The sequence below is a fragment of the Ranitomeya variabilis genome, chromosome 5 (genome assembly GCF_051348905.1).
Source record: "Ranitomeya variabilis isolate aRanVar5 chromosome 5, aRanVar5.hap1, whole genome shotgun sequence".
Classification (NCBI taxonomy): Eukaryota; Metazoa; Chordata; class Amphibia; order Anura; family Dendrobatidae; genus Ranitomeya; species Ranitomeya variabilis.
The window spans coordinates 501,825,901-501,838,882 of NC_135236.1; the positions used below are offsets into that span (position 1 = coordinate 501,825,901).

A 12,982-nucleotide genomic window follows, 5' to 3' on the forward strand; every position below is an offset into this window, starting at 1 on the left:
GTATTGCAAAACCGACATCTAATGTATTTGTGCTCAAATGTCCGTTAAAACATATATACAGTGTGTGTGTATGTGTGTATACGCACACGCACACGCACACGCACACATATATTTCAGCGCGATATATGTGAAAAGCCGGTAATTCAATTGCCGGCTTCTCATTTCTCCTTCCCAAACCTGACATGATATGAGACATGGTTTACATACAGTAAACCATCTCATATCCCCCTTTTTTTTGCATATTCTACACTACTAATGTTAGTAGTGTGTATGTGCAAAATTTGTTTGCTGTAGCTGCTAAAATAAAGGGTTAAATGGCAGAAAAAATTGGCGTGGGCTCCCGCACAATTTTCTCCGCCAGAAAGGGCGCCTCACCGCGACTCAATGTAAGTACAGATCACCCAGCTTTCCTTTCAGCACCTGGGGATTACAGGCACGAGCGAGTGCTTTAGCGCAGCTCCTGCCTGTAAATTGATTTAACCCCTTCAGATGGATTTAAATCGTGGGACCTGACAGATCCTCGGATGGTATGTATATTGTGGGTTTATTATTTTGCCAAGCGAGGGTCTTCAGGTGGATTGACAGAGCAATAAAATACTAAAACAACGTGTTTATTTCATTAAAATAATTTTTAATAATGTGTTTTTTAACCCGTTCATACAATTGGATTAATAATGGATAGGTGTCATAATTGACGCCTCTCCGTTATTAACCTGGCTTAATGTCACCTTACAATAGCAAGGTGGCATTAACCCTTCATTACCCCATATCCCACCACTACACGGGAGTGGGAAGAGTGGCCAAGTGCCAGAATAGGCGCATCTTCCAGATGTGCCTTTTCTGGGGTGGCTGGGGGCAGATGTTTGTAGCCGGGGGGCCAATAACCATGGACCCTCTCTAGGCTATTAATATCTGCCCTCAGTCACTGGCTTTACCACTCTGGCGGAGAAAATTGCGCGGGAGCCCACACCAATTTTTTCCGCCATTTAACCCTTTATTTTAGCAGCTACAGCAAACAAATTTTGCACATACACACTACTAACATTAGTAGTGTGGAATATGCAAAAAAAAGGGGGATATGAGATGGTTTACTGTATGTAAACCATGTCTCATATCCTGTCGGGTTTGGGAAGGAGAAATGAAAAGCCGGCAATTGAATTACCGGCTTTTCACTAACACCGCTGCGTATTTCTCGCAAGTCACACTGCTGGTCCGTGTGGAATCCGTATTTTTCTCGCCCCATAGACTTTCATTGGCGTATTTTTTGTGCAATACGCTGACAAACGCAGCATGCTGCGATTTTGTATGGACGTAGAAAGCCGTATAATACTGAACCGTAATATACGGCTGATAGGAGCAGCCCCATTGAGAATAATTGTGCTGTTTGTTTGGCGAGTTTTACGGACGTATTTTCTGCGCTCTTACATCCGTAAAACTCGCAAGTGTGACTCCAGCCTAAAGGTACCTTCACACTAAGCGACGCTGCAGCAATACAGACAACGATGCCGATTGCTGCAGCGTCGCTGTTTAGTCGTTGTGTGGTCACTGGAGAGCTGTCACACAGACGGCTCTCCAGAGACCAACGATGCCGAAGTCCCCTGGTAACCAGGGTAAACATCGGGTTACTAAGCGCAGGGCCGATGTTTACCCTGGTTACCATTGTAAAAGTAAAAAAAAAACCACATACTCACATTCCGGTGCCCGGCATCCGCTTCCCTGCACTCCTCCTGCATCCTGTGTCAGCGCCGAACATCTCCGGCATCTCCCACAGAGCAGAGCGGTGATGTCACCGCTCTGCTTTACGGCCGGCACTCACACAGGAGGAGTGCAGGGAAGCGGACACCGGGCACCGCAATGTGAGTATGTGTTTTTTTTTTTTCTTTTACAATGGTAACCAGGGTAAACATCGGGTTACTAAGCGCAGCCCTGCGCTTAGTAACCCGCTGTTTACCCTGGTTACCAATGAAGACATCGCTGGATCGGTGTCACACCCACCGATTCAGCGGGAGATCCAGCGACTAAATAAAGTTCTGGACTTTCAGCTCCGACCAGCAATCTCACAGCGGGATCCTGATCACTGCTGCGTGTCAAACACCACGATATCACTATCCAGGACGCTGCAACGTCACAAATCGCTATCGTTATCGTTGTAAAGTCGCTAAGTGTGAAGGTACCTTTACAGTCCTAAGACATATGTGCCACACGAGGTTGGTACACAAAATGAGAATGCTGGGTCTGAGGAAAAATGTGTGTAAATGGGTAAGTAACTGGCTTAGTGATAGAGAATATACCATTTGGAACCACCCTCTGCTTCCTAACTGGTCGCTATGGGACTTATTCTCCAACATATTTATTGACGATCTGGTAGAAGGTTTTCACAGTAAAATATCGATATTTGCAGATGATACAAAACTGTGTAAAGAAGTCAATACAAGAGAAGATGGTATTCTGCTACAGATGGATCTGGATAAGTTGGAAACTTGGGCTGAAAGGTGGCAGATGCGGTTTGACAATGATAAATGTTAGGTTATACACATGGCAGGAAGGAATCAATGTCACCACTACACACTGAATGGGAAACCACTGGGTAAATCTGACACTGAGAAGGACTTGGGGATCCTAAGTAATGATAAACTTACCTGGAGCAGCCAGTGCCAGGCAGCGGTTGTCAATACACCCCATGATCCGGTTTGTCTTAAGAGGTCTGGATACACATGATGAGCGCATTATACTGACTCTGTACAAATCCGTGGTTAGACCGCACATGGAGTACTGTGTACAGCTTTGGGCACCGATGCTCAGGAAGGATATACTGGAACTATAACTATATTGAGTACAAAGGAGGGCAACAAAATTAATAAAGGGGATGGGGGAGCTACAATACCTGGAGAGATTAGCAAAATTAGGACTTAGTCTAGAAAAAAGACGACTGAGGGGCGACCTAATAACCATGTATAAGTATATAAGGGGACAATACAAATATCTCTCCAAGGATCTGTTTATACCAAGGAAGGTGACGGTCACAAGGGGGCATTCTCTGCGTCTGGGGGAGAGGGTTTTTCCACCAACATAGACTGGATTCTTTACTGTTAGGGCAGTGAGAATCTGGAATTGCTTGCCTGAGGAGGTGGTGATGGCGAACTCAGTCGATGGGTTCAAGAGAGGCCTGGATGTCTTCCTGGAGCAGAACAATATTGTATCATACAATTATTAGGTTCTGTAGAAGGACGTAGATCTGGGGATTTATTCTGATGGAATACAGGCTGAACTGGATGGACAAATGTCTTTTTTTTTTCGGCCTTTCTAACTGTTACTATCCAGTGTTGTACATTTGTTGATCACCATTTTGGTTTCCATCTTAGGCTGCATACACATATCCAGCTTGCAAGCAAGTTGTCATCTGGCTGTGACTACTCAATCTTTAAGGTAAGGTCACATTTACAGTACTGATGTATCTTACAAGGGGATCCTTCCATCCATCATTGGCTTGATGGGGTAAGGGTAGTGTTTATGCTGGGTGTCAGGGGAACAACTCTGCTGCCTCCAATCAAGACAATTACGCAGTTGGCTGACTACTGATAGACGAGGCCGCAACCAGATATTGGGGAGTTCAGTGAACATAAATATAATATATTTTTTTTTTTGTTTTTTTTGTTTAAAAAAAATAATTACCAAATGGTGAAGCAATACAATGTATTTAATCACATGGAGTAACAGGAGGAAAAAGTACTAAACCTGTATCGCCAAAATGGCTTGGAGCTTAGTGGAGGGAAGCGGATAAACAATGGACAAATGCAGAGCGCTGTGCCTTCCAGAACTGACAAAGGAGACCAAACTCTGATTTTTGTTAGCTCAAGGTTACGCCCACATACCTGCCATTGGTGAGCTCATAAGGAGTGTTGGTTGTGTGATGTGCTTGGTAGTGAGAAGATTGAGATGCCTCAACTCTCAGGATATCTTTGCCTCTGGAGGTCCCAGGCAGGAGATGTTGTCATGTTTCCTATCACAATTTTGCCTTTCTATAGAGATGGATGATGCCATGTTTCATCTGTCCAATATTAAGTGGGAGGTGTTGGGCCGGCCTTGGGTTGATGTGAGTGAAAACATTGTTTGCCACAACGCCAAAAATAGATCTCCCATAAATATCTGATCAATGCAAACCCCAATATTAATCACTGATCACTGGCTCCACCGTGTCTGCCATGCCTTTGGAACATAGGAAGCCCCTTCCACTTTTCCCCCTTGGAGTATATGAATCCTAGACTTAGTAGTTATATATAATCCCATAGTTCAATGTGAGGGTGATGTGTCCCCTCTCCGGAGAGGTCTTTAAGGATTTTACAAATTTTCTAACACCAGGCATGATCCATCAGTGTTCAAGATTTGCAAAAGAATAGCTCCTGGATGTGCCAAATATGTTCACACACAACACATTTATTGGCAGAATCTATACAACAGTCCAGGTAACTTTAAGGTTCTTTACAGAAATCCTGTGCATGCTATTTACATGTATTTGCTAGATCAGACAGACCAATGTGAATGAGCATGACAGATGCCCACTAATGGCAGATCTCTGTTCAAAATGGTGACATGCCATGTTGTATTTGCTTGGTTGTTGGCTTCTGTAGCTCATGCCAAACTATGAATCTACAGCCATCATTTCCAGCCCTCACCAGGCCACAGTCCATTATAAAGCTGAACTGGTGTGTCTCAATGAGTGGATTGCTTTCGACAACACTTGGATGACATCTGACAGAATGGGGAAGATGGTGAAATTATTATTATTTTTTTTTATTTTTGTTCACACTTCCCCACATCCAAGAAAATCCACTCACTGAGTGGCATAATCGGACAGATTTTCTCGTATAAGAGAAAATATGGCCTTATGATAAGTCATCAATAGTAGCTCAATAATTTCTCAGCAGTTCCAGAGAAAGCAAAGAAAAAAAAAAAATTCTGCAATCTCTACTGTATGTCCAATTTTACTACAAAATAATTTGCAATAAATTTCCTGCGTGTAGATGAGACATTTTAATAAATTTGTGATAGATTTCAGCATTCCTTAATACTTATCCATTTTACGATTAATAGTTTTTTGTTGTTTTTTGCCCCCTATAGGATGGGATTGAACCCATGTGGGAGGACAGTAGAAACAAGAGGGGTGGGCGGTGGCTCATCACCCTTTCCAAGCAGCAGCGACACAGTGACTTGGATGCCCTTTGGCTTGAGACTGTAAGTAACACCTGCAGGGGGAAAAAAACTCATAACATGTAAAAAAAATGGGGTCTCTACACGCCTCACTAAGGTTAATGTCAGTTTCCCATGAACTGGGTGGGAAAATGTGAAATGTTTCAATATATTTTATTTTCTGGTGTTGATGGAATAGGTGTAAATTGTCTTTACAAAGACCTTTTTAATGTGGAAATTGATACCTTTTTTATAATTTCATGACAGTTGGTCAGAGTTGCAACACACATATGAACACTTTGTTATGCCATGTGTTTGGAGTTGTGTGTATATATTTTTTTTTTTTTCTGCTTCTTCCCTAGCACTCCAGTATTGAACTAATCATTTGGTACAGAAACAGAGGACTACCACAGCTCAGCAGACTGTGTGCAGCCGCTTCCAATTAAGTAAATGGGAGCTAAGCTGCAGTACTTGAGAATGACCACTATATGGTGTACAGATCTTTAGGGTTTTCTGGCTCCATATGCTGTGACTTAGAAGTGCCAGCTAACAGTTTCTTTGGCTATAGATAAGAAAACAATATCAAAGTCCTGAGAACTTTTTTTTTTTTTTTTTTTTTTTTTTAATTTCTTTAGTGGTTCCCAGGATAAAAAAAAAAAAAAAAAACTAAAATAAATGGCATTACAAACAATATCCTAAATATTTTCACTTAGGGGGCAGGCAGCCGGCCATATTTCTCATGCGGAGATGGCATCGCAGGCCTCGGACTGTTGCGGCAACTCTTCACTTGAGTGCGACAGTTGCATAGAAATAATCAGTCCCGCTCAGGTTCGGAAAGATGCCGGGTCAGTCTGAGGTTTGCAATGCGATCCTCGCAGGAGAAATATGGCCATCTGTCTGCGCCCTTCGCTAAACTCTCTGGGTTTTGTCTAGGGATGTAACCATTACAGAATTTTTAAAATGGCGGCTGCCTTGTCTTATGTAAAGAAACTTGTCATTCTAGAACAGGTTTGTCCGTGTAATCAGGTGATAGCCAATATACTTTTATAGTGATTTACCTCCATAGACAGACTGATTTGTCAATGTAAAAGTATTTTGGAATTGCTTTTCAATGACCTCTGCTTATTTTTATCTTTCTGGAGAAACCTTTAAGGGTATGTTCCCACGGTCAGTAAACTGTGCGGGTTGGATGCTGCGTACATCCACAGCATCCAACCCGCTGCATCCAGATGTTAAAGCATAATGGATGGAATTTCAAGAAATCCCATCTCCACTATGTGTGCACTGATGTCCACGGCTCACCTGCGGAGATGGACATGCGGCACGTCTTTCCAGACCGCAGCATGTGTATTTATCTTGCGGAGAAGCTCAATCTCCGCAAGATAAATATCCAATGTATAGGATTCGATGATTCCGCACGGTTCAATGAACACATGCGGAATCGCCTGCGCTCAATAGCCGGCAATGCTTTGGATGGAGCAGACGTGCTGCATCTAATGTGCTGCCAATTACTGATCGTGGGGCCATTACCACTTGCCCAAAGCTTCTTAGGGTCTTGGCTGAAGCCAAGAGGGTTTAGCATACAGTGTCCGTTTAGAGACCAGGAGCTCTAGCTTGACCCATGGACTAGGTGGTGCTATCGCAGGGAGAACGGTATGCCAGCCACAGCAATAGCTGAGCCGATGAATCTCAAACTTTGGATCCATGTGGAGGTCACAATAACCGCCATGTAATTTCCATCAAAATCCTCTGCATTTTGGAGACTTAAGGTGGCGGTCCACCTTTTTGGGGTCATATTTATATTTTATGTATGTCTTTTGGACTAACACTTTTGCAATTGGGTTTCATTTAAAAAATGTAGCCACATCTGTCTTCTATAGCTTCTGTGTTGTGTGCTCTTTTGCAGAGTTAATTGAAAATCTCGGTGAGCTTCAATTTTGATGGTTCAATGGCAGAGATGGTGGTTGCTTCCCTGTATGCTCAACTTTCTTTCCCTGCTCCTCAGCTGATTTATGACCACATCAAAGACTGTAAAAGCCAAATAATGTAACATTTTTTTAATTAATCCAATTGTAAAAATTACTTTAAATGCAATATTTTGGACCATATTTTGGGTCAAAGATGACAACCTGTTCTAAAAATCATCTGTCAGTAGGACCAACCCTCCAAAGCAGTCTATATAAGGGATGGCGGATTCTAGAAAGCTGAATTAAATGATATCTTTGATCAGTTGTCTTATTCCAGAAGGAAATTGTATACAAGTTTAAAACCCTCGTAGGGATCATCACACTTTTTGCCAAACTCCAAAACCTTTTGTCTAGTATTGTACACCCATTGCAAATGTATGCACCCAGATTAACCAGTTTCTCCGTGTCCAGTTACTGTGTCTGATTGGAGAAGCCTTTGATGAATACAGTGAAGAGGTCTGTGGCGCAGTCATTAACATTCGGGCTAAAGGAGATAAGATTGCAATCTGGACCCGAGAGGCTGAGAACAGAGAGGCAGTCACATACATTGGGTAAGACTGACGAAGCCTGAATTACTCTACTTAATTTTACTATGGGAAACATGCACTTTGTGTAAATCACAGAAGTGGTCCGAGCGTAAAGGTTTAATGAAGGACCCCTAAAAGGAACTCTAAGCTTTTAATAAAATGTTATAAAACAAACTTTTAATTCCATCCCATTAGTGACTGGCGTATCTTCTGGTGTGTACTGATAAAGGGAATCTGTACCCAGGTTTTTGCTTTGTAATCCTGAGCGCACCATGATGTAGGGGCAAAGACCCTTTTGCGGTTTCAATGCAGTTGGTGTTTAATCAGCAGGAGATTATCACTACACGACAAGCTGCCCTTGGGCCTTCTTGTCAAACCATGCCTACAGTTCTAATTAGCGATTCTGTCACTATACCTTGTACACAGAATGCTGCTAATCAGTGGTGTGGGTGGGTTATACAGGGCTCAATGTGGCACCCCAGAAGTCCGGTTGCCACAATGGCATTCCCTCCCTCCCTCACAGGGGTGATGTCATGCCTGGAAGCAAGGAGGGGTCCCCTTACCACTTAACACCAGCATCCAACGCTTTTTCCTGACTCCAGACCAGGAGTGGGAGCTCTAACACCTGGTTTCAGGGGAGCTTCCCTATAAGTTCTGGCCTGGAGGCAGTTAGTCCAAAGGAGAGAGTTGGAGAAGTCGAGGAGACCCTGGGGAGTGGAGCTGAGTGATAGTGCAGCGCCCCAGGGTCCTGGTTGTTGCAGTAATGTCATTCTCCTCTAGGGGGGAGTGATGTTGCGTTTGGAGGCAATAAAGGAGATCTCACTACCAGGTAACACAACACACATTTCATACTCCAGTCCACCAGGGGGAGCTATGCTCCTATTTATTAGGGCACTCCTCACAATTAGGTAAAACTGGTGGTCTGGATAGGAAGTTAGGCAGAAGCTGGCTGAGCTTGACTCAGGAGCTGCTAGCTGAGCTCCGCTCAGTTAGTTGGTCCTTGACAGGGGTGGGATCCTGTCAGAGGCCTAGACAGAGACACGGAGCTGCGCCTGCCCCACGTGCGGCAGCTTCCAGATAGAGACATGAACAGAGAACTGTATTGTAGGGAGTGAGAAGTCATAGCAAAAAGAGAGGAAACCAGAAGGAGTTCTGCCCTGCACAGGCTGCCTCCTTCTGAGGTGCAGGATCCCGGTAGCCGGAACACCGAGGGAGCAACCATTCTTTATGCCTTGCTCCAGAGACCAGCAGGACAGCTAATTCCACGTTACCTGCCTACCCTATACCCAGGAGGCAAGGTGGCACCCATGAGAGGCTGAGGCATGATGGTCCCTGTAAAAAGCCTCACGCCACCGGTCATACGGGTTTGTCCTATCCATCCGGGGGACAGAGAGACAAAACATCTAGAACATCTACAACAGTTGTGAGGACCTTATGAGAGGCTCAGCAGTAAGGTACTACAACACCCAGGCACTAGAGGAAGGCTACTGATTTCTACCTAGATAAGGGGACTCTGGATTTGCCTTCAAACCGGCCGGACTCTGCCTGCCCTGTGATCTTGTTCTCTGGACTGTGGATGCTGAAGCCTTCAGTAAAGGTAGAGACTGCAAGCTTGTGTCCTCGCTCTTCACTGTGCCTCTCACCATCCACCATCTACACTCTGGGAAGCCCAGGGGATATACTTCACCTGTGGGAAGGTATACCATCTAGCTGCCATAACATCACCCCAGCGGATCCCTAAGCGGCGTCGGTCACCCTGACCGAATACTACAGGTGGCGTCACGAACATTATCCCTTTAAAGACCTTTCCCCCTTTTACAACGGACGTCCCAAGGGCCACGGACCGGGTTAGTCACCGTGACATCCCCCTTGAGAACCGAAGGACCCAGTACCGAGTACCCCTAGCCCTTGGGGGCGCTCCACTAGAAACCAGACACAGGAGTCTGTGGTTGCATGGGTAAGTCCCAGCAACTAAATCCGGAGGGCAGTAGACTGCAGGTCTCCTGGCCACATCTAACACCCAGCGGCACAGCAGCATACCAGAGCCCGGAGCCACCACGAAGGAGCGACACCTGTAATAGGCTCAAGCAGCCTGCCATGCGGGTAATGTTTTATTTTAACTGTCAGACATTAAGAGGAACTTAAGCAGAGCTTAAAGCAGCAAGGACATAACAGGACAGCGCACTAGGATGACCTCTGAACCCACCTGGCTAGGTGGATCCTAAATTGCTTCCAGGCTGCCTGGATCTCCATTACCATCTGTTATCCATGCCCTGGACTGCACCTTCAGTCATCTAGCCAAGGTAAAGAAAACTACAGCTCTTGTGTCCTCCAGTCATTTCTTGCACCCTCAGTCCTGCACCCCAACGTCCACAATCCTTACAACATTACCGGTACCCCTGGGGCCCTGCTTCACCTGTGGGGAGCAGAACCGCCCCAGCGGTCCCCTTAAGCAGCGTCAGCCATCCAGCGGCGGACACCACAGGTGGCGTTGTGTTAAATCCCCTAGAAACTTTCCCTCATTATTTAATTGCATGCCCAGGGCCATGGGTCGTAGAGACTGCTACCGTGACAACCCCTCTAAAGAACTGTTCAACAGAGTACCCCACGGCCCTAGCGGGCATCGCATCAACATCAGGAGCTCTGCTAGATCTGCAGCAGAGAAACTGATTCAATCATAACTGCTGCAGACAGTGAACTTGTTATCGCTGGAATCAGGGTCTCTGTCCCTACATCATGTTGCGGTTTGATTACACTGTAAAAGCCTGACGACAAATTTCTTCTAACGATCCAGGACACATTGTGCCACCGGCATCGTGTGCTAACTGCACTGCCATAGTATTCCATTACATCTCCCATCCTCAGAATGCAGATACAGGTGCCGCTGCCAGGCCCTGTGCAGGAGCTCTTGGATATCACTGGGCTAAACATTCTGGTCTGGGGCAACTGCAAGTCACAAGGAGGGACTGGTAATCTATTTACATTGTACTCTCCGTGATATTCTGGAGCTCCTTCTCTTAGCACTCTATAGTGTGTTGTTACTTATGTCTAAATTGACAACTGGGTGTTAACATTCTCTTGTCAAAGGGGGGGTGTCCTAGATGCAACACTTACTAGGTGAATATTGGCAACCAATTCTCATTTAGTCATACATTTCTGGAAGAATAACTGGGACGTGGGAAAGGATGATCCATAATTGGGTAATAAAGCAGACCTGCCAGGCTCTCTGCAGATGGCAGCACCTCTTCGGGACACTTGGGCATGGCTGACAATTTATGACACTTACCCAGCTAAACCTGATGGGTGTTATTTCTTTTGCAGATCTGGACAGGGAAGGGCTTTGGGGCTTTTGTACTTCATTACTTCCTCCAGGTTCTGCAGAAATGATCTATGTAACTTATATATTTTTCCTCTGCAGTAGAGTGTATAAGGAGAGACTGGGCCTGTCCTCCAAAGTGGTCATCGGTTATCAAGCACATGCAGACACCGCTACGAAGAGCAGCTCCCTTACCAAGAATAAGTTTGTGGTATAGACATCTACAGCTAATAACTTATCTAGGAGCGATTTTTTTTTTTTTTTTTTTTTTTTTTTTTTTTCTTCTCCCTTTATGCTTGGTGGATATGTAAAAAAGGCATTAGACATGTCATATGTAAGAAAAAAAAAAAAATGAATATTTGTGTTTAGGTTTGCTCTACATATGTGCCATGAAACAAAGTAAAACCTTTTCCAGAAAGTTATTAAGTTCAAAGTTTCTTTTTGTTGACTTGGCAAACTTCTACTTCTATATTTCTATGTATGTTACACTCCTTGTTTAGACTGTAAAACCTGAAGAGGACCGTAATCCAATCCCACAGCCCACATAATTCATACTCTTCACAGGCTAGCTTTGAAATATACATATGAAATTGGTAAAAAAACTGACAGCACGACCGCTGAAAATACAAAGGATCTGCTTATTTTATTAGAAATGTGTTACATTGAAGAAAAAAGTACCCATTGCTTATAGTTCGCATGTTTCTGATGTACCCCGCACCCTTAGGCCAGGATCACACTTGCGAGTGAGCTGAAAGAAACGCTCGCATCAATACCCGGCACTGCCGCTGGCACTCGGACCGGAGCGTTCAGCTGCATAGAAATACATGCAGCCTCAAACGCTGGTCCCGAGTGCCGGCGGCAGTGCCGGGTATTGATGCGAGCGTTTCTTTCAGCTCACTCGCAAGTGTGACCCCGGCCTTAGTCATAGTTTCACATGGTTCAATGTGTTAGACTATTTAAAGCTAACACGATCAATGATATTAAAGCATAATTTAACAAAACATAATCTATACAAAATTCATTAGATGAATATGGATACATTTGAAAAGAAAACTATAAAAATGAGGGATATAAAATTCAATAATGAGTAAATCCTGTTTGTAACTCGTGCCCTATGGCAATCTGTAACATATGGGGTCTCTGACAATCACTACTTCTCACTGAATGTTCCCTTGAATGTTGTAACCGTTGTGCATCTTTCTGAATAACAGATCAATATGAAAAATATCATTCTAGTATGTATTTGCAATGCAATACTTTGTATTTTTAGTGGTGATACCATCAATTCCTATTTTCACCAATTGTTTAAAGTTGCTGTTTAGCAATAATAATGTAATAATGGTACCCACAATTACAAAGGAATAAAATATGAATAAAATATATATATATATATCTCCTTCCCAATACCAGTTTTCTCAACCATGGAATAGTATGACATGACTGCTTTTTTCTAAAGAGGTGACCACAGGGTATTGGCAGGATTCACACTGATATAGGGAAACCTGCTGGTTGGCTGATAACAGCCTAGAAAAGGGAGAAAACATCTAATCTTCACATATTGCTCCAAACCACACCCAACATCAGACAGTGCATATGTGTACGGCTTGTCCCCACAAATTATCGGGCCAGGGTTCTTAAGTGTTTTTTTTTTTTTTTCCCCCCTCTGGAAATACTATATTTAAGAATGGATTAAGTAATCCTATGCTCCCACGACATAATTATGGATAATCCACTGAAAACTCATAGTATAAATTTTACCAGTACTGCAGATATGAAAGCCACAGGCTGTCAAGTTTATGCTGCAGACGTGGGTGAAATAGTTGACTCCTTTTCAAGTTTTCTGGGCGCACAACTTTAAAGACCGCACCACGGAGAAAGAATGAACAAGTGCAATGACCCTCAGTCCTATTGGGGATAAGTGCTCCATTAGTGGTGAGTTTCAGTGGCTGTCCCATCCTTCTTTTCTGTAACTTGTCATCCTTCTT

General features: G+C 44.0%; 1 protein-coding gene across 4 annotated transcripts in view; it reads left to right on the forward strand.

Annotated features, from left to right (window-relative positions):
* The window catches only part of EIF4E1B (eukaryotic translation initiation factor 4E family member 1B), a 94,496-nt gene extending 83,243 nt beyond the window's left edge, over positions 1-11,253 (forward strand). For all 4 annotated transcript variants that reach the window (XM_077261127.1, XM_077261125.1, XM_077261124.1 and 1 more), the window contains 4 exons: positions 3,363-3,426; positions 5,119-5,232; positions 7,566-7,705; positions 11,100-11,253. In XM_077261127.1, the coding sequence (XP_077117242.1) occupies positions 3,363-3,426; positions 5,119-5,232; positions 7,566-7,705; positions 11,100-11,214 (433 nt within the window). In that variant the 3' untranslated portion in view covers positions 11,215-11,253. The remainder of the gene's footprint in view (positions 1-3,362; positions 3,427-5,118; positions 5,233-7,565; positions 7,706-11,099) is intronic.
* Positions 11,254-12,982: the final 1,729 nt, after the last annotated feature.